The sequence below is a fragment of the Diuraphis noxia genome, unplaced genomic scaffold, assembly GCF_037042655.1.
Source record: "Diuraphis noxia isolate RWA-SAM2 unplaced genomic scaffold, SU_Dnox_SAM2 contig0003, whole genome shotgun sequence".
In the NCBI taxonomy this organism is placed as follows: Eukaryota; Metazoa; Arthropoda; class Insecta; order Hemiptera; family Aphididae; genus Diuraphis; species Diuraphis noxia.
The window spans coordinates 46,733,840-46,757,559 of NW_028301713.1; the positions used below are offsets into that span (position 1 = coordinate 46,733,840).

The 23,720-nt window shown below is 32.5% G+C and overlaps 1 protein-coding gene across 2 annotated transcripts; it reads right to left on the reverse strand.

The window, feature by feature from the left end:
* Window positions 1-89: 89 nt before the first annotated feature.
* On the reverse strand, window positions 90-23,269 carry LOC107166517 (serine/threonine-protein phosphatase 4 regulatory subunit 1-like). 2 transcript variants are annotated; one of them, XM_015515213.2, is made up of 15 exons: window positions 22,307-23,269; window positions 17,471-17,627; window positions 8,969-9,078; window positions 8,746-8,885; window positions 8,544-8,690; window positions 7,163-7,333; window positions 6,792-7,087; window positions 4,598-4,699; window positions 3,694-3,802; window positions 3,546-3,633; window positions 3,196-3,482; window positions 2,974-3,135; window positions 880-1,101; window positions 533-809; window positions 90-471 (listed from the first exon to the last, which is right to left on the reverse strand). In XM_015515213.2, the coding sequence occupies exons 1-15, from the start codon at window positions 22,374-22,376 to the stop codon at window positions 338-340; spliced, it is 2,472 nt and encodes an 823-aa protein (XP_015370699.1). In that variant the 5' UTR covers window positions 22,377-23,269; the 3' UTR covers window positions 90-337. The 2 variants fall into 2 exon arrangements, with proteins under 2 accessions (XP_015370699.1, XP_015370700.1); XM_015515214.2 differs by lacking the exons at window positions 17,471-17,627; window positions 22,307-23,269 and adding an exon at window positions 13,345-13,826.
* Between the last annotated feature and the right edge of the window lie 451 nt (window positions 23,270-23,720).

Consider the following 23,720-nt stretch of genomic DNA (forward strand, 5'->3'; position numbering starts at 1 on the left):
TTATATTTCAAGTAATATGTAACTAAATTAAAGGAAAAAACTATTTAGTGGGAACATAGAATATTAGATTATAATAAAAACATTGAATATTATATTGAAAAAATAAAATGTTATTCATCTGAATATAAATATATATAAATCAAATAATATTATAATAATAATAACAATAATAATGATAATAATAAATATTTCTTATAAATAATAATCATTTTAAGTTTAATTTTAATATTATGCATTTATGTTGGCACAGCCATTTTTGGATAAAATTTATTGTGAATAACTGTTTGTGTAAAATTAAATGTACATAAAAGTGATCGCAAATGTAATTTAATATAAACTAATTGGCACTAATACCAAAGCCCCGGTTGCTATCAGCAAAATAACGAACATCCCGGTCTTCATCTCTTCTTAACCTTGTCAAGGTTTCAGTAAGTACATTATGTTGTGGATTTTGTAAATCCATAAACACGGCTAAAATAAATAAATAGTATAAAATTAGTTTGTTCAATACATTGCAGTTTGTTTAACTTACAGTTGTTAGCAACTTGTGTATAGAGAGTTTTGGCTACCATTAATCGAACATTTGGTACACGGTCAGAACCCAAGTTTAGCAAACAAGGCATTAATTCATTATTGAAATCTATAGTGGACAGACACCGGTCACCATAGTTTAATATGTATGAGCATATTTGGGCAAACATTTGTCGTCTACTCCACAGTTCTGCTCGTCCAAAACGTGTAACTAGTTCATTTAACATCAATCGTTTTAGATTTAGATTTTTATTAAGTACAACCAATAATTCAGGAACCTAATACACAAAAACACAGTTAATTCGTTCTTTAAAATAGTTTTAAGAAATAAAAATTAATTATAATTACCAGTGACAAAGCAGACTGACGCACAGATGATATTCTGTCCATGAGTAAGGACAAGCACACCTCATGTATATGATGGTACATATCAAGGGGTGTAAATAAGTGTAAAGACTCTGCTAATTGTTCGCAGAAATTTTGTCGAAAACGCCAGTTCCATTCGTAATCGGTTTTCAAAAATCGACACATCATAGGCGCCAAATCACTACGTACAGTCACTGATAACATCTAATATAATAAAATATGATAAATTAATCATTCATCATTTTATAAGTATCTATTCATATTATGGAGAAAAGATTGTGGTAAATGATTATTACTACCCAATGTTAAAATCAATTTTTTCTTCATAAAAACAAATAAAATAATGAGGTGGTAAAAATATTGTTTTAAATTAAATCAGATATTATTTAGGTTGAAGTACATCACTCTGGTATCAGATGAAACACGGACCATTAGGTTTTTCATCACATTAAAAAGATATTATGAATCAATTTTGTGCGCCTTCATAAAAACAAATATAAGCAATATGGTGGTAAAAATATTAAAATATAAATCAGATATAAATTAGGTTGAAGTGCATCACTTAGGTATCAGCTGAAACACGGACCATGAGTTTTTCATCATAATAAAAATTAAATATAAGAAATAGAACATCAATATAACAAGATTTCCCAGCTTTTTAAAAATTTAACTCAGAAATTGTTTGGAAAGTATTCATCACTGTGGGTATCAGATGAAACACAGACCATACACTTTTCATCATATTTAAAAAATTATATTATGAATCAATTTTGTGTGCTTCATAAAAACAAATAAAAGCAATATGGTGGTAAAAATATTTAAATATAATAAATCAGATATAAATTAGGTTGAAGTGCATCACTTAGGTATCAGCTGAAACACGGACCATGAGTTTTTCATCATAATAAAAATTAAATATAAGAAATAGAACATCAATATAACAAGATTTCCCAGCTTTTAAAAAATTAAACTCAGAAATTGTTTGGAAAGTATTCATCACTGTGGTATCAGATGAAACACGGACCATACATTTTTCATCATATTTAAAAGATATTATGTTATGAATCAATAATTTTGAGCGCTTCATAAAAACAAATAAAGCAATATGGTGGTAAAAATATTAAAATGCTCAGTAGGGTCTCGATAATCCAAACGAGATTGGGGAAAGGGGTGGTTCAGATTACCTGTGGCTTAAAAAAAGCATCAATTTTATTGTAAGTTAGAATATGAAATTTTATTCTTATTTGTATTAATTGTGTAAAAACTCGTAATTTCAAAAGACAATGAATATATAAAAATATTGATATTTTTTTTTCGTACATTGGTTCCCATTATGGATTGGTATTCTTTGTCCCACATAATTGAAAAATTATATTACCAGAAAATATTATTTATAAATAAATATTATGGCAATAAGATAGTACTCAAGCCCGTTCAGATTATCGCATCTTTTGGATTAGCCTGTGTTCGGATTATCGAGACCCTACTGTAAATTAAATCAGATATAAATTAGGTTGAAGTGCATCACTCAGGTATCAGCTGAAACACGGACCATAAGTTTTTCATCATAATATAAATTATATATAAGAATTATGACTGAGTAAAATAACATGAGTACATGACCTTTAAGCATTTTATGTATTAAACATACATAATTTAATGTTTGGAATTATAAACACATGTTTATTTTATTTAAACTTAATTTGGAATTAAGATTTGGGTTTATTTTTATTCTTGTATTACTACTTTATTTGTTTAAGGCTGTTTGATGAATCATATTTATTAAAAATTAAATTAATAAAAGCATATTTCAGAACATATTTTGAGTGTTTTATTTATAAGTGCCCAGCTAATTACAAGCAATTTACTACTTGAAAAATTTTTTGTTAATGACATATGACTTAAATTCTACTTAATATGAAATTAAAATTGTAAGTAGATAAAGTGCACTAAGATCAATAACTTAAAAATGATATAAATATCCAAAACATTGTTAACAAATATTATTAATTTGGTGATGGATATCAAATAGTGTAGATAACTTATCATTCCCGCCTACCTACACCATTATTTTACCTTCAGAAAAGCAGCGAAATTGTCTATAGCACCAGACCGTACTTCGTCCAAATCCAATACAAGAGACTCAAATATTGGTAAGAGATCTCTGGACGTAGCTTCTTCACCAATGTAAATAGCCAATTTATGAATATAAGATGCAGCCTTTCTTCTAACTTTCCACTAAAAATGAAAATTAATATTAGGATTCGAAATTCCTTTAAAATCTTTTAAGCAACATACAGATCTGTGCGAAGCCAAAACATAGTAAGTATGTCGGAGCAATGGCCAATGAGTAGGGCCTATAGTAACAAGCACTGCAGGCAACATACAAGCACATTGAGATGCAAGATCACTGTCATCAAATGCACCAGCCATGTCAGCATAATGATCAAGCAGTACTGCAGGTACGACTAGATCACGGCTATCGAGTTCAGTAGCTGAAGGTTTAGAATCATCTCCATCACCATCCACTAAAATTGGTTTAACTTCAAACTCAGATTTTTTCATTTCAGTGCAATTTAAATTAGCTAAAAAATATAGTATTTTTAATAAACACAATTTTAACAGTTAATAAATGCTATGCAACTTACAATTGTTATTCATTGGCACATACCATAACTTATTTGGTATCATGGTCTGAAGTCTTTCAACTTCAGATTCTCTATCATCACAATCATTCTGTAAATAAAAAACAAGTTAAGCAAGAGTACAGAATAAACAGAAAAGATTAGTATTTACTTCAAAACTAAAAGATGATTTTGTATCACAGATGGGCTCTCTCCAATATGCAAAAGTGCTATATAATTCTTCAGATTCAGTCTTAACATTATAATCAGCAACCCAAAACCTAGATGATAAAATAATGAATAATAAATATTCATAAAAATAAAATCATCGCCTATACCAGTGATTTTAATTTACTTTTTGTGAATAAAAAGTAAGTAATAGTGAATATCAATTTTGATTAAACATAATAAATTAAAATATATTTTCTTCAATACAACTTTAATAGTTTAATATATCGATATGGTTTCAATTCACCTTTCATTGATGAAAAGTAATTGTGAATAATAACGAATTATTTAATATAAGCCTGTAAGAAAACTTGCATTACCTAAACATTAAGGTACCAAGACAAGCAAAAAGGCTAAAATGCATGATCAAGTAATTAAACATGATAAGTTAAAATATATTTTCTTCAATACAACTTTTATAGTTTAATATATCGATATGGTTTCAATTCACCTTTCATTGATGAAAAGTAATTGTGAATAATAACGATCCAATAGTTAGTATAAGCCTATTAGAAAACTTGCATTACCCAAATATTGAGGTACCAAGACAAGCAAATAGGCTAGAATTCATAGTCAAGTACTAACATATGTTAGGCAAATTTTTTTCAAATATAATATAATTACTTTGACAAAGTTATATTTTACTTTCCATTGCTAAATTGTAATTGGGAATTAATATGTTATAAAAATTAGAAAACTTAATTTTCCAAACTAAAAAATAAATAGTATAGCACATGCATGAAAAAAAAAAGATGTTAAACCATATTAAATATTTAAGACTACTGTAAATATCAAAAAGCAATTAATAATAACATGCAATCTAAAATCTATAAATCTTAATATATTACTTATTATCATTTTTCATTGTTGTTTCATTTGACCAGGGTTTTTCTCGATCCATTAACAATTCGGTAGCTTTAAAATATTCTTGACTTGTTTGACACTTCATACTGCAAATGTGATGAAAATTAGAAATATTTAATTTAATTAAATAGAGGTATATTTAGAGTTTAGGCTTAAAGAAGAAACAGGCAGTGAAAAGAATTTTGCACAAGTATGAAGTTTTATAAATTTTGTCCACAATAAGAATCATACTCAGCACCAAACAGTCTTCATCAAGCCGTAGTTAATCAACACTCACTTCATCAATTATCTGCATATCTGCATTGTAATATTGTGCCACCCATGAGCACAAGTTAGACGCTGAATATGTTTCTTATTGTGAACAGAGTATTAATTGATTTGAATGGTTTATAAAAATTCTGGAAGAATAAATGTGAATTTTAATACTTTTGTGATTTGTGAGAACATTCAAACAAAAGTCAAAATCATATTTTGATTTTATATTATAAAAAAAATTTTTAGTGAAGAAATAAAATAATAGTTAAAATTTATAACATAAAATAAATCATGCTAGATAAATGTTTAAATCTGTACTCCATTCAGAATAAGAACAGACCCCCTGTTTACATTCAAGTTTTAGACATAGCCAAGTTTCCTGTGGGCAATTCATTAGCAAGTTGGTAATTATCTTTTACAATCAACCGGCAGCTGTGATGACAGCAACAAATTGTTGTTACAGATAGCGTGAGCATATTGGGTCTTAGTAAGAATAGATAGCACATGAACATCAACAAGTTTTGTCATCTTCTAGTTGTTATTATTCTGAGTAGACTATAACTGTTAGTTAAATTAATATAACATATCAAAATGTGAACTGTTGGCGTGCTTCAAACGTTTATTTTATACAATGTAACATAAAATCATGTTTTATCAAATATGTGTATTTATCCTCAACCTAGACCAAGAAATCAATAGACAACAATGGTCAGAATAATGATATGTTTGAGAACCCTGAATTTAACAGACGCACATACAAATAAATAAGGGGTTAAGGTGTGATAATTTATTAGAGAAAAACTGTATATTTGAAAATAAAAATTTGGCCTAATTTACTGAGGTAAGAACACTAAGAACTTTCAAATACAGCCATACAACAAATTATTCAACTGTAAGTGTGAAGATATGACATAACACAAATTATTAAGTTAAAAAAAAATTAATGCCTGAATATTTTGCAACAATTTTTTATAATAGTTTTTAAAAGCCAATACCATTAAATAACTTTATTTATTTAAAATTCAACAGGGCTAACCCCTATTTAACAAAATTTACCACATAAAATAAATTTCTAAAAGTTTCAAATTATAAAAAATACATCCTTGAATTCGAAGAAATATGATTTTAAGTAATATTTTATAATACTATTATTCATATGCTTCATCGTTTATATAGGAATAATAAAAACTAAGAAAGTCCTAAGTTGTTGTATTAAAAGCTTCTATGATTGCAGTTTTGAGTACATTCTGATAGATGTCAATAAATTTATACCAGTGATTTATCTAAGTTGGCTAAGTACGGTATTCTTTCTCTAATGTCCAAAGGATTTATATTGCACAAGCTATCACGGGAGTGAGCAATTATTTCACAACTAGCAAACGTCAGGTCAGTAATAGGTTGTCATTTCTCAATCTAAGTAGGGTAATACACACAATATAGTTTAAACTTTTTTATGAAAATGGGTATAATAAAAGGAATTTAAGTTACTAAATGACCTGGTTGTGCATAGTTAATTATGAATAGATTTTAATGTTTGAATATAATAGATAAAATGTTAGTAGTTAAGAATATAATAACAAAAATTAATTATTTCTATATTTCTATAAATTGTGTTGTAATGTATTCAAAACTAAAATTAGCATTCAACCACTCCATGCAAACTCAATACATACCTGAAACATATTCCATATATGAAGTGGTTATAACCAATGAGTAGTTGAATCAGATGAATTTGGATAATTAACCATCACTATGTTTCAGATGAAACATGGACCATGGATAACACCATTCATCATATTCAAATTTTAATTTACTAATAGTATTGTTTTAATGTACTGAAACCCAGATGGGGACTTTTCTAAAGCCAGGAATAGATCTATGCATATGTGTGTATAAATTATTTAAATATAAAACTGTACTTACGTTATATAATGTAAATCATCAGTGAAATTGCTGACCATCATCAGAATTAAAGTGCGTGTAGTAACTAAAGATGTAACAGCAGGACTTGCATACGTAGTAATCAATGGACCTAAATTTTCTAAAGCTGTTAGTCGCACAAATTTGCAACTGTCACTAAGTAATCGTCCAGCTGCATCAGTTATAGGTCCACGCCTTAGGGCATCATCACAACATACAGATAATGGAGTAATAATGTCAGCACATGTTTTCCGAATAGTGCCCACACGATCATTACACATCTCAACATAACGAGGCAACTATAAAAACAAAACAAATTAAGATTATAAAGTACACATTAAGACTTTTTTAACGATAAAAAATAAATAGCTTACCAATACTTTGGTTTTATAGTCCATATTCAAGGCATGGCCAAGTTCAGGAAAACTCAATAAAGCAGCGAGTCTGACATATATACAATCACTATGGCTTTTGTGGATTAAGAATGGCAACACAGTTTTGCACAGCACATTGTCATTTATTCTAAGGACAATTTTTCCTACTAACTGATAAAAAAAAAAAAAAAATAATAATAATCATAATAATAAAAATAGTCATTTTAAATTTAAAATAATTTGTAATGAAAAAAATAAATATTTTATATAAATGTGAACAAAGTTAAAATAATTCTGAACAAAAAAGATATAGATTGTAGAAATTGCAGCGCTCATACAAAGCTGGCTGTGATACGGTGTTAATTGAATTTAAAATGAAAACCAGAACGTGTCACAACCACTTTGACGAGAACCACAATTCCTCAGTTATCAATGAAATGAATGCAGGCTCCATGAAGAAATCTCAGCTCGTAACGCTCATCAAAGCTGGCTGTGATATGACTCAATATATCAACATTTCACAGTTACTTTGTGAGCATCTCAAGTCGAAGAGTAGTTGATTTGATTGAAGACTACGACTAGCCGCCAAAATTGTCAAAAACGGCTGTGATATGATTATAAATATCAACACGTCACATCCGATTTGACCATTTGGACGCCTTCGAATTAGTGTTTACTCTGATAACAATTAAACTGAGTATAAGACAAACATTGAAAATAACAAATGAATACAATTTTGTAATGTTATCTATTATTAACATTTTATATCACAAAAATTAAAGATCTATTAATCACTATTGTATAATCATACTTATTTTAATATTTTGTTATTGTTGTTAGGCTTTTCTACAGAATTTAGAAGTTCATATCAACAATGCATACTATTTTAATAAAAATAAAAAATATAAACTAAAAATATTTAAAAATTATTTTAAACAATGTTAATCAATTAAAATTATGGTCGATCAGTTGATTGTACCACACACATCGGCTCATCAAAGTGGCTGTGATATGAACAGTAAAAAAAACACTTCACATCCATTTTGACGGCCAATGTTGGGCATTAGGTAGATTTGTAAACAGTTGACCAATATCGATCCGGTGCTCATCAAAGCTGGCTGTGATAGTCAAAGAAAATGAACACTCTACGACAGCCCGCTTTGACGGCAACAGATCGACTCCAAAGCAAACAAATTTGCTGTCGTTTAAGATCGATGCAACATGAAAGACAAGATAGTGAGACAATCATAAATATATCACATCTCACTACCCATGTCTTTCAACAGGCAACGATCACATTATCAAAATGGAATTTTTCTTAAAATTAAAATATTTTGTCTGTACATATGTAAAAAAAGAAAGAATCATCACAATTATTTACCGTAACAATGTTATTTTGTACATGGAGATCATCTGTAGAATTGGCCGCTAATATAAGTGCTGGACACACAATGTCTTCAACGGTCTTGTTATTGATCACACCTTTACTTATAATATAAGTGAGAACCATCTGAGCTCGCATTATCACCTATTGCAAGAAAAACATTATTCATTATTCATTTTATAAGGTTATGTTAATTCACCTGTTCTGCTGGGTCGGTTAATGCTTTGATAATAGCTGGGAGCAAGAAAGAATGTATGTAAGATCTGAGGTTCTCATGTTGGTGAAAAACTGTGCATAAATAACCAACAGTACTGACAGTGTCAAATCGCATCAGCTTGTCTGTAAAATTATATTTTTAAAATTTTAAATCAAAATAGCATAGATATTTATTAGATATTACTTAACATAACAAAATAAAATACCTTCATCTTTCGTCATTTTTTCTATCACTGTGAGTATGTCCGGAATCATTTCTAAATGATCCTTTATCACAAATTTTATACAACATGATATATATTTTGGAGTGGTATTCCTGTAAACAAACAATTATGATGGTTCAATATAATATTTAAAAAAAAGTAAACTCGTGAAATCATAAGTTATATTATACCAATAAGTCATACAGAAAATTAGTCACTGCAATTTTTTGATTATAAATTCAAATATTCAATGCGTCAAATGCTGCCTAGTTAGGTAGGTAATGTTTTATAAAGGAAACATTTAAGTACTTAATTCTAAAAATTCATTTTTAAAATTAAAACTTTAAAAAAGTTTTTGAATACACATTTACAAAAAAATATTCAAGTGTAACATATAGGTATTCAGTTTATTGAGGCTCATAATATTTTTATTTAAAATTCTAAAATTTTACATTGAAAATACACTTAAAAATATTAAATCATCAATACACTTTCTTAAATAAACATAGGTATTATTCTCAATACTTAACATTTGAATGAGCAATGTTCACAAATTGAAAACCACTAAAAATATTGTTGAGTTGAGCATAGTATAAATACCTCGATAAATACCTACCTAATATTTAGTTATTTAAATAGATATATGGGCCAAATCCCACAATATATGCACATAACAATAACAAATAAATATATTATTTGCGTAAAAATTGTTTTAATAATATGCATAGTTTTAAGTGATCAATAAAATTGCCGTCAAGAGGAGTAAAACTTATAATGATATGATCATAAACCAACATTTTGAAGCGTAAAAATCAAATCTATAATCCGCAGCACTTGCATTAAATGTTTTATTCATTTCTATTTTGAAATTTTGTTTAAATTTCTAATATAAAACATTGTGTGTATGATGTAAGTAGTAAACACTGAATTCAAAAATAGTAATAATTAAGTTCATAATATTGTGTTTCTTCTATTTTGTTTCATTCTAAAAACTGTTAACAACTTAACTAGGGTCAAATGGGGTAATTGTAAATAAATTTTGTTACTTTTTAATATTTTTTTTATTTTCTAAATTATAATTAACAATACATTTTCTTTCTCATCAAAACCATTCATAAACATATCCTAGGCTTATAAAATTTCCTACACAAGACCAGAATATTAAATCACTTAAGAAAAAAATAAATAATTTACATATGCCCCATTTATTTGACATATTTTTCACATTAATATCATATTTCTTATTATTATTATTAACAAATGCCCCGATTTACAATTACCCCATTTGACCCTAATAGTTTTAAATTGCGAATATGACTATTTTAAATTTTGATCTACTTCCAGACAAATTTGAATAATTAAAAAACAACAAAGGACATTTTATTATCAATAAAAGGAGTATTACAAAACTCATGCTAAAATTCCGAACAATCGGGACGGAAATCCATCTCGATTCCGTTGATAATGCGTCATTTCAACCAATGGGCGTTGTTGATGACCAAACTATGGAATTACGTATTGTCGTATACGCTGATACGATCGGTCGATATTAATAAAATACGTCATGTATGAAAGTATTTGAAATGAGAAACGAGTAACGACGAACACCGATTGATAAAATATGAATCATAGGTAAATATTAACGCCATCCCGTATGCTATGGCCAAAATCGTAATACTATCAATTTTCTTATCGATCGGACTGATCGGAGATTGGAATAGGACATAATTTAATCAGTATCGATGTGTAAACAATTACTAAGTAAGTTGGTACGCAGAGCGATAATTTGAACAAAGCCAGCATATAGATAGAACATTAAATGTATCTTTAAGAATAAGTTTTATAAAAAAAGCAAGTGTTTTTCATTCTAACAGTTTCATACTAAGCGTAACAAAGATTTTGAGTTACAATAAGAAAATGCTGAAGTAAATACCAAATTATAGAGAAAAATGTTTGAATAAAAATTAGATGTAACTAATTAAAAAGAAAAGTAAAGCTATATTATATGTTTTAATATCGACTGGATTATTCATCATATATATATATATTTAGGTATACAAAGTCTGGGAAGCAAGAGTGAAAGGGAAAAAAATATAATAAAATAACGTCACGGCGGCAGCGTTTACATTTTTAGGGTGTGGTGGGCGTTCTAAAACATAATAATAATAACAATGCATAAAAACAGGGGTTGAGATATGTTATGTGTGAGTTGTACGTTATAGTAATAATTCTCTCTCACGATGACTACACTTATACACACTCAGTCTATAGTTTATACGTACGCAGCACACACACGCACAGGACTACCAACCAACCCGCACTGGAACGGGGGAAAACGAGCCCGCGAGTCAGACACCCAGCCAGCGAGTGCAATGTGGTGCACATTTGAACCGAATTACATCAACAAAAGGGCAGCACCTCTTCACATAAACCCATGCTGGGAGACAGAGGTGGGGCAGAAGAGGACGTGCTGCCGACGGGCCGATTCAAGGTCAATGGCTCTTAACTTAACGCAGACGAAAGGAATATAGGATGATAACTATTACCAAGTCACCGTCGGAAAAACGCGCATCTGCCGACGTATAACGATATTAGTTTAAACGGAAAATATCACGCACGTGGTTTTTTTTTATATAATAATTATCATCATCAGTGAAGGTAGACGAATTTTGTAGTGTCCAATCGTTTAAAATGGAAGGAGAGATTGTCCCAAACGTATACACGGGCGTGGAGACGTTTGGTGCGTAATACAAAAATATTAAGGCGCACACGACGGTAATCGAAGTGTGGCCAGTGTGGGTGAATATACTACATAACGTACGTAGACTGTCTACGCGTCGACCACACACGATTTTCAAGTTCAAAATCGCAGCGCTATTCATGCTCACGCGCAGCGAGATATTGGCGAGTGTGGTCTTCTGCGCGCGCACATTGTTGAAATCAAAACGCTTTCATCGTAAAACGGTATTATCGTTTTGTAGTAATAAATACGTAGTAGTATAGTTCCGTAGTGGTAGTAAACGCATTTATGAAGTATGGCACACGACGATAAAATATCCGTCTTTATGACAAAAATATACAAGGGGTGGTTTAAGAGGTCAAAGAAACGGATACTGATGATGATGACGACGATAATAATAATAATAATAATAATAATAGTTGTCGGGCGTCGTCGTAAAACATCCCCGTCGATAGTGATAGTAGTCACTACTCACAACCGGCGGGATGACACTGACACACGGAATCCCCGACCGATCGATAGTTATTTTTCTCCCTCCAATAGCACGTCGCCACCGTTACCTCTAGTCCCCGCCAACGATAACCCAAACACAACTACAAGTCTACAACCATGACCACACGAGGCCGTCGTACTGTCGTAGTGCATGAGCTTTCAAAATGGGTCGTGGGCAGCCCTCGTAGTAACCACCTAACGCGAACGAACGGTAATACTATTTGGATAACCACCGACCAAGTGGCGAGTGAATTTTCTAAGAGTTACAGACTTAATATCGAGTTTTAAATTTCTCCAAAATTACTAATTCATTAAAATTTGTGGCCGGCAAAGCGAATCACCACGTGGTGAGATGGCGATCCAGACGCCATCCGAGCGATAGTGGTGACGCCGTGGAACACCACAGGAATGTCGTATGCGAGTGCGACTGGCCATCTGCGCGGCGCGCCAAGAGGATAAAAAATGTTTTGTTTTAAAAAATAACGCGCGCGCCGCGAGCAACATACATCCGGCGGCAGCCTGAGCATTCGGACAATTTTCCATCCGGTTCTCGCACGACGCATATGACGGCGACGACCGTATAATATAATTGTTTTCCCCTCAAACAGTGGCGGCAAGCGATGAAAAGGTCAAATCCGTCTGCGGCCACGGCGTGAAACACATGTGTACGAGAGTTAGTCCCCCTCCACATCATTGTTTTCATGTGTGCAACGAACACGCACGCACATGCATACACATTACACACACGCACGCACATAAATACCGCGATTCATTCATGAGGACAAACGATGAGGTGCGTTTTAGAAGGGGTCAGGAACGCCGCCGCCGCCGCCTCCTCCGTTTGGTTACTGACTACGGCACACCGTCACAACAAACGAGCGGGTTCATTGTCGGCTGGTCGAGTTAGCTACTGCGTAGAAAAATGTTAGCAGTCAGTAGTCACTCGGCCGCATCGTACCCCAACACACACGACCCGGTCGAAAAGGCGATTGTTATTACGAAAGCCTCGTGCACTGATGTAAGCCGTATAGCGGAATTTGACAACTATATAGGTAGACACAACGCCGAGAATCAAGAGTGGGGCGAGTAGAAAAACGCGGGAAACTCGGCACCCGAAATTTTATTTGAATAAACATCTACTCCTTACCTTGCTCGACACAATCGTGTCGATTACCGCGCGATCACCCATTGCCCTCTGCAACTAATCCTGATGCAAGTTCAACTGCGCAGGAAATATCTAAATACGTACGGAACAGAACGATATCGTTAACTATTACAGTAATAGACATTACGGAAATAATTCAGCAATTTAATAGTATAATTTAAAACAATACATAAAACTAAAAACTGACTATAGGAAATACATGCACAAATTATCGGTGAAAAACACGCGTGTACCGCAGAACACGGCGGTTAAGATCGCGCGCGCGCGCGCGCAGAGAAAGCGAAAAGGCGGCGCGACGAAACGGCACGCACACACACACGATCCGCGCGGACGCCACACACTACACTACAACTGCGACGCTATATGGCGGTGGTTGTGTGAACAACGAAGGCCGGCGGCGGCGGCGGAGCGAACCGCCAGAAAGAGAAATGAGAAAGCGACCGACGCACACACACTTGCGGTGGAATGCGCGCACGCTCACGTGAACGTGTACAAATAAAAAAACAGTGCGACGCTACAACTCTGGCCGTTCGTACTTGTACATTGCGTGAGCTCGGTGATGGTTACGGATGGGGAGGGGAAGGGCGAAAGGAAAAAAACCGAACCAAACTAAACGAAATAAAAATATAAACGGGGACCGGGTCCAGTGGGACCAACGGCCGGGTATCCGGTGCGACCGCAGTGCCGCCAACGTGCAACGGACAGATGAGGCGAACGAGTGCGCATGCGCGAGAGATTGAGACCGGCAAATACGTAACCAAGTACCCAACGTCAAAATAAACACCGGTCTCTTACACGGGGCGGGGCCGCCCTTTTCAGCCGGCGGTCAATGACAAACGGCGTGCGTGCAATAACGCCCTGAAAAATAAGGGCGGCCGCAGCCCAACGCGCTTTCTCCGCCACGGACGCGTACGGAGGGGGGAGGGGAAATCGATTATTGGCACGCGACGACCGTGAAGAACACACCACGACGGGATGCGCACCGTGTGCGTCTGCGTTTAGTGCGTTCATCGGAGGGACTCACGCCCAGGTATGTAGTCGTGTTTTCACGTCCTGTCCCGGGTCTAATCATTCGTGCGCGCCAAAGCTGATACTCTTTCATATTATTATCGTCCATACTACTATAGTACTATACGTACGACACATGCCGCTTGTACACACAGTAAAGACGCACACACGGCCGATTCGCGGGGTTTTTTCATTCATTTAATTTTGTATATTATAGTTATTTGATCAAACTTTTTTTTCAACAACGTTTCTATAGGGTTGTCGTCCGTCGTTTTGGTCAGGTCGGTTTTTTGAATCAGAGTACGTTAAAACTTATAACGCACGCGAGGATTTTCGTGTATAGAACGTACGGCACCTCGTTTTGGCAGATGTCCAAAATCAGACGAAGACGCATTTTTATATTTTATTCTTTACGAATCAAAAATGCATTCAACGCCATCGCGTGTGGCCGACAAACTAAAATTTAAATATTATTATTATTTTATTTTTTTTTATTAAAGTCTTATGTTTGCAAAATGTTATTATTATTATAAAGAAACTAAGAAACCAATAATATATTAAAATGCATATTCGTAATAATAATATAATTTATGAATAACAACGATTCTCAACAGTATATATTATATACTATAATTACATACTATTATATACTATATAATGATATTTAGTAGTATGTCAACGATTCAAATTGAATTATTTATTTATTTTATATAATAATTATACTATAGTAATTAATTAATCAATCAGTTAACGATGACGCGGATATTACTGAACTATTTTTTTTTTTTTTAATCAAAGAATCTTCGTTAGAATTACGAGATTAATCTAAGGTGAATTACGTATCAAAAACAAAACTTATAAAAGTAGGTACAATAAGTGCCATTATTATTTTCAAAGCATTAATTTTCTAGTATAAGTTAAAACTGATATATATTCATCCTTGTTGGAAATAAAGTACGCACATATTTAAATCACAATAATACAGACGTTCATACCCATATTACAATGAATATAAAAAAATACTTATTTCTTTGTTTTGAGGGTTTACATTGATAGTTAGATTTTTTTGACAGAAAAGAATATAAAAATGATAACAGTAAAAACAAACAACAAATCTCCAAAATATTTTGAAACAAGAAAACAAAAACGTATACTGTATTTGATTTGATAGAAATTATGTGGTCTCAAAAATATTCAGAAGTAACACAAAGATTTTGTAAAAATGTATCACAAATTCACAAAACATACAGGTAAGGCTATTTTAATTTAGCAACATTTCAACGGCATGTTAAGAAACATGAAAATGCTTTACACAGTCGAGTAGTCGACATATAAGTACACACAATAAATTAGTCTGTAAACAATGGACAGAGTTATTGGGAAGTCTAGTCGAGATATTCTTAAATCAAGACTATATCGAACAAGGAATGAAATAAATTGAAAAACATTAAAATCCGGATTTAACAACCAGTTGTTAGTATAGTAAGATTAATGAATAGGCGCGATCTTTAATATTTTTCAAATGGTATTTTTTTTTTAAATTCATAAACCCAAGTTCCCGTATAAATTGGTTATTAAAACAATGTTTTTGAACAACCAAAATAATAACATTACATATATATAAGCAATCGATAGTGTTAAAAAAATAATCGATAAATACCTAAAAAAATTCGTTTTTAGTGTACGCAATGAAGTCGCCAATTTAAATAATAGTTATTTTTAAAAGGAAAAATAAGTTCATTACAGACTCTGCAGAAATTTTATTTCTGTTTAGCTGTTATTCTATGACGTATTGACCTACTTAATTTATATGCCAAATGATGAGAAGACTACTGACACACTGGTCAAACTAAGTTTTTAATTCTCTGAATTCGTTCGTTTTTCGCACCTTCATGGTCAACGCCAATCATCGCGATATAAAATGTATTGGTGCTTGGTAATAGTTGTATATTTTTATATGTAAAAAATACGTACGAGAACGAGTGTACACCAACCAATTATTAGAATAAACTATTTTAGTATACTAGGTTGTGGTTGTCATAAATAATATTGCAATGTAAGCAGTTTTAGAAACACTACTATTAATAACATATTTAGTATTTATACCATAACATTTTACTTTGAATTCAAAATTATAAAAAATCTTCTTTATTTAAACATGTGCTAGATATTCAGATTAAATACTCGTAAAATACAAATATGAATTGGAAAGAATAACGCATGCAGTTTAAAACATTTTTATATTACCTAATTTCATTTCATTTAAAGATATAATATAGTTATAAAATGTCTTTTAAACAATTTAATATTTTTGTTTTAAATCATAATGTAGGGGACGTTAACTGTGCAAAGGAACAAAGCGGCAATAGTACTAGACAGGAAGTAAGAGTTGATGTGTCTAGCTATTTATAGAATGGCCAGGCACACACTGTGCAGTTGGAAATGAGGTACCATATGACCAACACTCTGATAGTATAATTACAATATGCTAATAACCACATGCCACGGGAATTATTGCGAAGAAGTTAAATTTTAGATATGTATTAATCACAAGTGGAAATTTCGAATTTTTTTAATTATTAAAATTTCTCATCCGACAGCGGGTCTCCCGCATTGGCAACGGGTGAAATTCTGCGATTTTATTTTAGCCCATTATAAAGGTATAGTATATTTGACTGTCTGGCAATAACAGTAGCCAGTTGGCACGAATAGTAGAATTTAAATTTAGACTATGGCTACAAAGACCCCCATGACTATTCTTCGAGTAAAACAACTCAAAACTTCATAGCAAATTGAAGAAAATGTCTAGAAACTACGTAATTGCATGAAAGTGATGCAGCATGAGAGCTGAGAGGATACGATAGGGTCGAAAAAAGCAATGTTTGTTTTTAACTCGAGGGGCGCAAACAGCTGCATTCTCGTGTACGTCTGTTTCCAAGAATAGAAGCAACCCTCGATGAAAAAAAAACCAGGTGGTTAGGAGGACTCACAAGACTAACCCTCTTCCCCATAGGTCGCCTGCCAATTTAATGCATTCCAATGGTGTAGTATACAGAGTGATCTCAATTTCAAGTAGTCGGTTATGATAATTTGATGTTACCTGATTTCTTCAGCAGACGCATTGTACATTTGCTTGACGGTTTCGCTGGGCATGTTATCACTGTGTTGGTTACCTGCGATATCAAATATTTCCATAGACTCATCTTCGCCGGCCACGTCGCTATTCTGGATCATCAATCTTTCTATGCCGGCTCCAACTGTTAAGAAAAAAAACAGCCAAAATAAAATATCTACAAATGTTTGTTTTTTTAATTAGAACACATAAAAAAAACGATGAAGTTTGTTAACGACAATTTTTTCTTAATACTCAACAGCAGTGACGTATCCTGCAATGGTGGTGATTAAGGGGTTGTAACAATCCCCCCCCCACAACCACAAAAATCTGAATTCGCCACTGGTACTATTGGTCCTTATAATGACCAATTGTATTTATTATTTTATTTTCTATTTAATTATTTTTAACCCCTCGTGTACGTAATGTAATCACTGATCAGATGTACACAAACATACATCATACCACAGGCTGTGGACTTGATCCACGCAGCATCGTCTGGGTGGTCAAACGAGTTTGCCCTGTGATGATGAGCATGGCGCGCGGTGGAGCCAGACGACGAAGAGAAGCCGGCTAGCCGAGCGACGTCTGCATGGTTCATTGATCGCCGAGGAAGTTACGAGCGCGCGCAATGCAACTACGGCGGCGCAGCGGCGGCGGCGCTTATACACCGAAGACGCACAACCGCACCACGTGTCATTCACATGGGGCCGCCGCCGCCTCGTCCAACCGTTTTCGCTAAGGGCGTCGTCGGCACTCGACAACGAACCCAAGAAGTACGGGACAAACATCGAAGGAGGGATAAATAATAACCCGATTCCAAATATTATCATCCCACACTTAATAATAAATACATATTTTAAGGGATGCATTCCTTTCGGCCAATAATAATAATAAAGTTATCGAAAACACACACACAAAACACCAACACCCCAAGCAAGGACCAGAAGCACAGAATCTACCAATCTACGTCGGCGGGTAAACAAGGGAAATGAATGCCAAGAATTTGTCCGACGGAAAACCGGTTTCGATTACTGTTAGTATATAAATATAATATTATGGCGTATGTAACAAATATACAACGCGGCAGTGGCGGCAATCGTTGAGTGTTTTGTTTGAGTGTTCGACGTGCTTCGAGACTGAAGACCAAATCGGTCCTATCGGGGAACGGCTTTATGCCTACTCGCACGAATCCCGGGATGTAAACAATACTCGTCGCGCGTTATATATACATTTTTTTTTGTTTGTATACACACGCTGTAATATTATTATGGTCTCAAGCAACTATTTACACACTGCACGCAAAAACATGAATAATATCAAACATTTGTTTTTATTTATTTTTATATTTCCTTGGCTGAGACCAAGTCCAAAGTTCAAATTGTTTGAAGACAACACCTAAGACAAGGCGTATGCGGTATGCCTTGGGTTAAAAATTGAGAAAACTGTTTAAATTGAAATCAAATGCGTAACTGCATGGAGCTTCATCGTTGAAGACTCCCAATTATTTCTTTAAAATAAGGATTTCTAGGAGACTCCATTTTCTTATATTTTAACCTCCTCAGAGACATAGAGATACCTATACAAATAATTTTCATCACATAAGAGTTGTTAACTTAAATTTAGTTCAGAATTTTTACTCTTTTTTTCACATGAGACTTTTTGTTTTTAAAACGACGACGCCGCGAGGACTGCTTGACCTATCACGTATAATTTGCTAGTTTTCAGTAAATAACATATTTAACTGAGTTTTGCTATAATATGATTTGTACATGAAATAATAATGGAATTTAATATTTTATTTCTCATGAAATATTTTAAAATAGATAATATTTAAAAACATTATAACTTATTTAGATTATGTCAGTAATAAATTATAAGTATAGTATATTTAATAATTTAAAATCGAGTTTTTTTTTCCATCAGGATGAGGGGGTTTATCTAATTTAACACAAAAATTGACAATTAATTAAAAATACAACTTTTATTGTAATGCGTTTTAAGTATTTTTGAATGCATAAATATTTCTATTAAACATCCATCAATATTTTTCTTGATTGTTTGAACCGATTGGTACTACTTTTTTAGTAGTAATTTATAAATACATTTTAAAAATGTACTGAGAAAGTGAATATAGATATTCATTGAAATCCTTTAAAAGTATATCTCTTAAGACAAAATATATTTGGTAAAAAATGGCTGGGAAGGTGGACCGATAAAATGTGTCAGTGTACGAGTGTGGTGAATAATAGTGCTTAGTATGATTCAATTATTCAGAACTGAACAAAGATAAATTACGTCAGATAATTACTTCGCTTGAACATGGGAATTTAGGTAATGCAATAGTTATAAGAAAAAACTACGATTTAAAATAATATAAAATATTTTTTCTATATTCTAACATTGGACTTTGATTTGTTGTAAATCATTGTAAATATACCTAATAGAACAATAAAACACGCCAAACAAATTATTGTAACATTAATCAATATATTATACACGGTATAATTATTGTTTTAGATATTGTCCAAATTATTTGTATAGAAGAAAAATCCTAATATTAAATTATTAGTGATACTATATAGAATTTTGGGATTTTTTTTATTCATTAATTTAATTGTATCAATACACCGGGTATTTTTAAAATGTTAGGTACTATGTATATGATTAATATAATTTTAAATTTTAACTACTTACTGTAAAAAATCTAAATAGATATATAAATTATCAAATAATCATTTAGTTTATGTTAAAATCTATTGACTTACTACTTTTAAACTATTATTATTTTATTATTTATATATAAATACAATGAATCTAACTAATGAGAAAAAATCTCGGAAAAAATGCATGGTCTGGAAAAATCTTACCATCATTTATAGATAAAATTATGTGTGATATGTGATGGGATGTATTGAATTCGACATTTTTATAAATTATAAAAATCTGATTAAAAAAATACTAAAATTAACAGTATGCATTTTTTTTTTTTAATGTAATTTTATTTTATTGTTGATACTTAATACCAAGTTAAAAAATATATAACCCTAGAATTGTCTATGTGCTCCAAAATTCTTATATAAATTATTTTTTATAAGTGATACAAAATATATACTTATAAGACAATTTATGAAGTAAAAATTCAGTTTTTAAAGATTTTTATGAAATTTGAGTTTTAAAAGCCTAAAAAAAAAAAAAAATAAGGTACAATGGATTATTATCATTATGGCAAACTAAACTGACTATTTTTTACATCTAACACCTAAAATAAAGTAACTACTAACTTATTAAGATATAATGAAACTTGTGTAGATAAGCATATAAAAGGTGTACCTACATATACTAACGAACATATTATCAAATTTTGAAAATTACATCCAAGGTTTCTTTAAACAAAATATTAAAACCAAATCATTTGAAAGTTTACAGTTTATCACAAATTGAAAAATATAAATCATAAAGATCCACATAACTTATTCTTAAACATTTCAATAAAGTGTTAAAAACATTAGGCATTACCTTGAGTGTTACTATGTCAGGTGATATTTAATATTGCTTTATATTTATGTATTATAAAAATGTATAAATAATCAAGTACCTACCTTCAATAAGAATCAAAAGTAATAAAAAATAAAATAAAAGTAGGATATCAAAAATAGAATGTTCTATTGGGCATGGACATTATTCATTGATTATGACTGTTTTCAACTATTCATATAAATATGTAAGATAGAAATTCAAATAATACCTACTCAATAGGAGTATTTATTTAGCAATATAATTAACATAATAACTAATTGGTTAATTCAAGTAAAAGATTTCTATAATTAGATGACATAGGTACCTAAACAGAATGAAATAGTCTAGAAGAATATAATTGTTTAGTTCATAGGTAATGCCCGGGGTAATGCTATTAAAGTAATCATTACTTGAATTATATGCTAAAACATTAATATTGAAGTAATCTCAGTATAAGTACTTTATGATTATAGATACCACTATAATTAGATATAATTACATATTTTGTTGAGAATGTGAAAATTAACGGAATGTCGGAATGTAATGTTCACCTACCATTCCATTTATGGTATTATGTAAACGCTATTTAAATAAAGTAAACATCTTGGTAGGTTGTTTTTAAATAGTGAACCCAATAGAAATGTGCATACCTTGGTAACCTAATAAAAAAACATTTTCAACTAAGAAATAAGAAATATCAGAACCTTGTAAAATGCAAAAAATGTCTACTCGCCAACATGGATAACTATTTACTGTGGCTAAAGCAAATGCGAGGGCAAATGTGTTAGGGCTGTTTGGCTATTTAAACTAATAAAAATATTAGTTTATAGAAGGTAATTTGGAATATTTTTAATTAAAGAATATCATTAGACTTAGTTCACAAGTCACAACTATGAAAAATGACAATTAAAGAAAAAAAATTCCTTCTTTATTAACATATTTTAATTTAAGTTAAACGCCAATACAAACAATTTATCGAACAAAATAATAAGTGTAGGTATCTCCATATTAAATAGATTGTTACTAATTTACACTCTAGTATGAACACTCATTTACACATATGATGTACCTATTACCCACTTTTTGATCGAGAATGTGCAATGTGCATTAAAATGACTAAAACTAAACCATCTGAAACAGACACTTCTAATATGAAATAACTAGGCGAGGAGATATAAAAAACTGATTTTAATCAAAAACGAAATGTCCCAACTGTTTAAATATCATCAGGGTACGGTGAAAGGAAAACTCCTGCAAATAGGCGGCGATGTAAGTGCAAAGATAAGACATGGGAATCAAATTTACCTTGGACAAACGATCCTAAGAACAGCGACCTCTTGTTCTCCTGGAAAACCATGGCGGCAGCGTGGTGCATGTTGGGCGAGTGTGGGTGAGCACTGTGAAACGAAGTCCCTGATCAGATGGCAGGCCGATGTGGCGACCGAATCACCATGGATAGCGCGTCAAAATGTAACGGAGGCACTAATCGCCGTGGTCGTCACCAGCTGAAGCGGTAGCGGACGTGTAGATAAATAAGCGCAGTGAGTACGCGACTAGTGAAATCGCAACGGAATGATAAATATTGTAAACGATATTAAACAATGGAGCGGAATAAAGGCATTAAAAAATAGTATAAAAATCAAAATGAAAATACAAAAATTGCGCGTGTTACAAACGGTGCGTCGTACTATTGTAACCGAAAACGTTTTACTATTTACTACTATCACGACGACGACGATGACGGTATCGATTGTTGTTGGTGGTGGTGGCGGCGGCGGGGCATAGCGGAGCAGGCGAAATACGCCGTTGCAACTCTCAGTCGGCGGCCTCGAGGGGGGGATTTTTCGCGCGCGTGTAGTGCTTTCGACACACGCGTGACGATGGTCGTCGGATTTGCTTGCACGCTGGTTACGACCACTTCTTGTGCGCCACCTCCTTCGTCGTCCTTTCGTCCTTCGCCAAATTCACCACCTCCGTTCAAGCTTCGTTTGTGTTTGTCAAGTGCCTGAGATTGGAGAGCGTCTCGATCGGTGGTCCGCGTGAAATGCAGTTTTGATAAAACAGACTCGGCATTCGCGATCTTTGGGTCTCAACTTTTGCGAATGGCTGGTCCGGTCAAATAGAAGCAAAATATCCACTGAAACTAATATTAAGAGGGATAGCAAAAAACTCGACGGTTTAATAAGATGATATAAAAATTCGTAATTAAAAAAAAAATTGTTTCATACACGCACTGTCGGCCTACACGCCGGGCGCCATAGCATAGAACACCGTCAAAACAACGGAACACAAACAAAGCGGACGCAGGCGGTCAACTGTCATACGACGAATTACCAAGGAGATTGCGTGTGCGCACGCGCGTCTAGTATTTTTACTCGTTAACAGATGTCGTTCTGGTTATCCCGATGACCGGTTATCACACTCGAACCCCTGTCCCCTTGATGGTCACGTCGTTACGTCCATGATTTAAGTTATACTTATGTCTTAAGTCATGGTTACGTCACGAGTACACAGCTGTCTTAAATTAGCCATGACCTATTTGAATCTACTTATATCAAATGCCCAACTTACTACTTAAACGAAAGTATGAATAATTCACTTTGCCCCTTACCACTTTTAGTATTGGCAACATAATCAACATCCAAAAAAGTTAGGTAGCTAGTTGCTATACCTATATTTCGAATGGCTTGATGGGTTGGTCTATAGACTATATAGTATA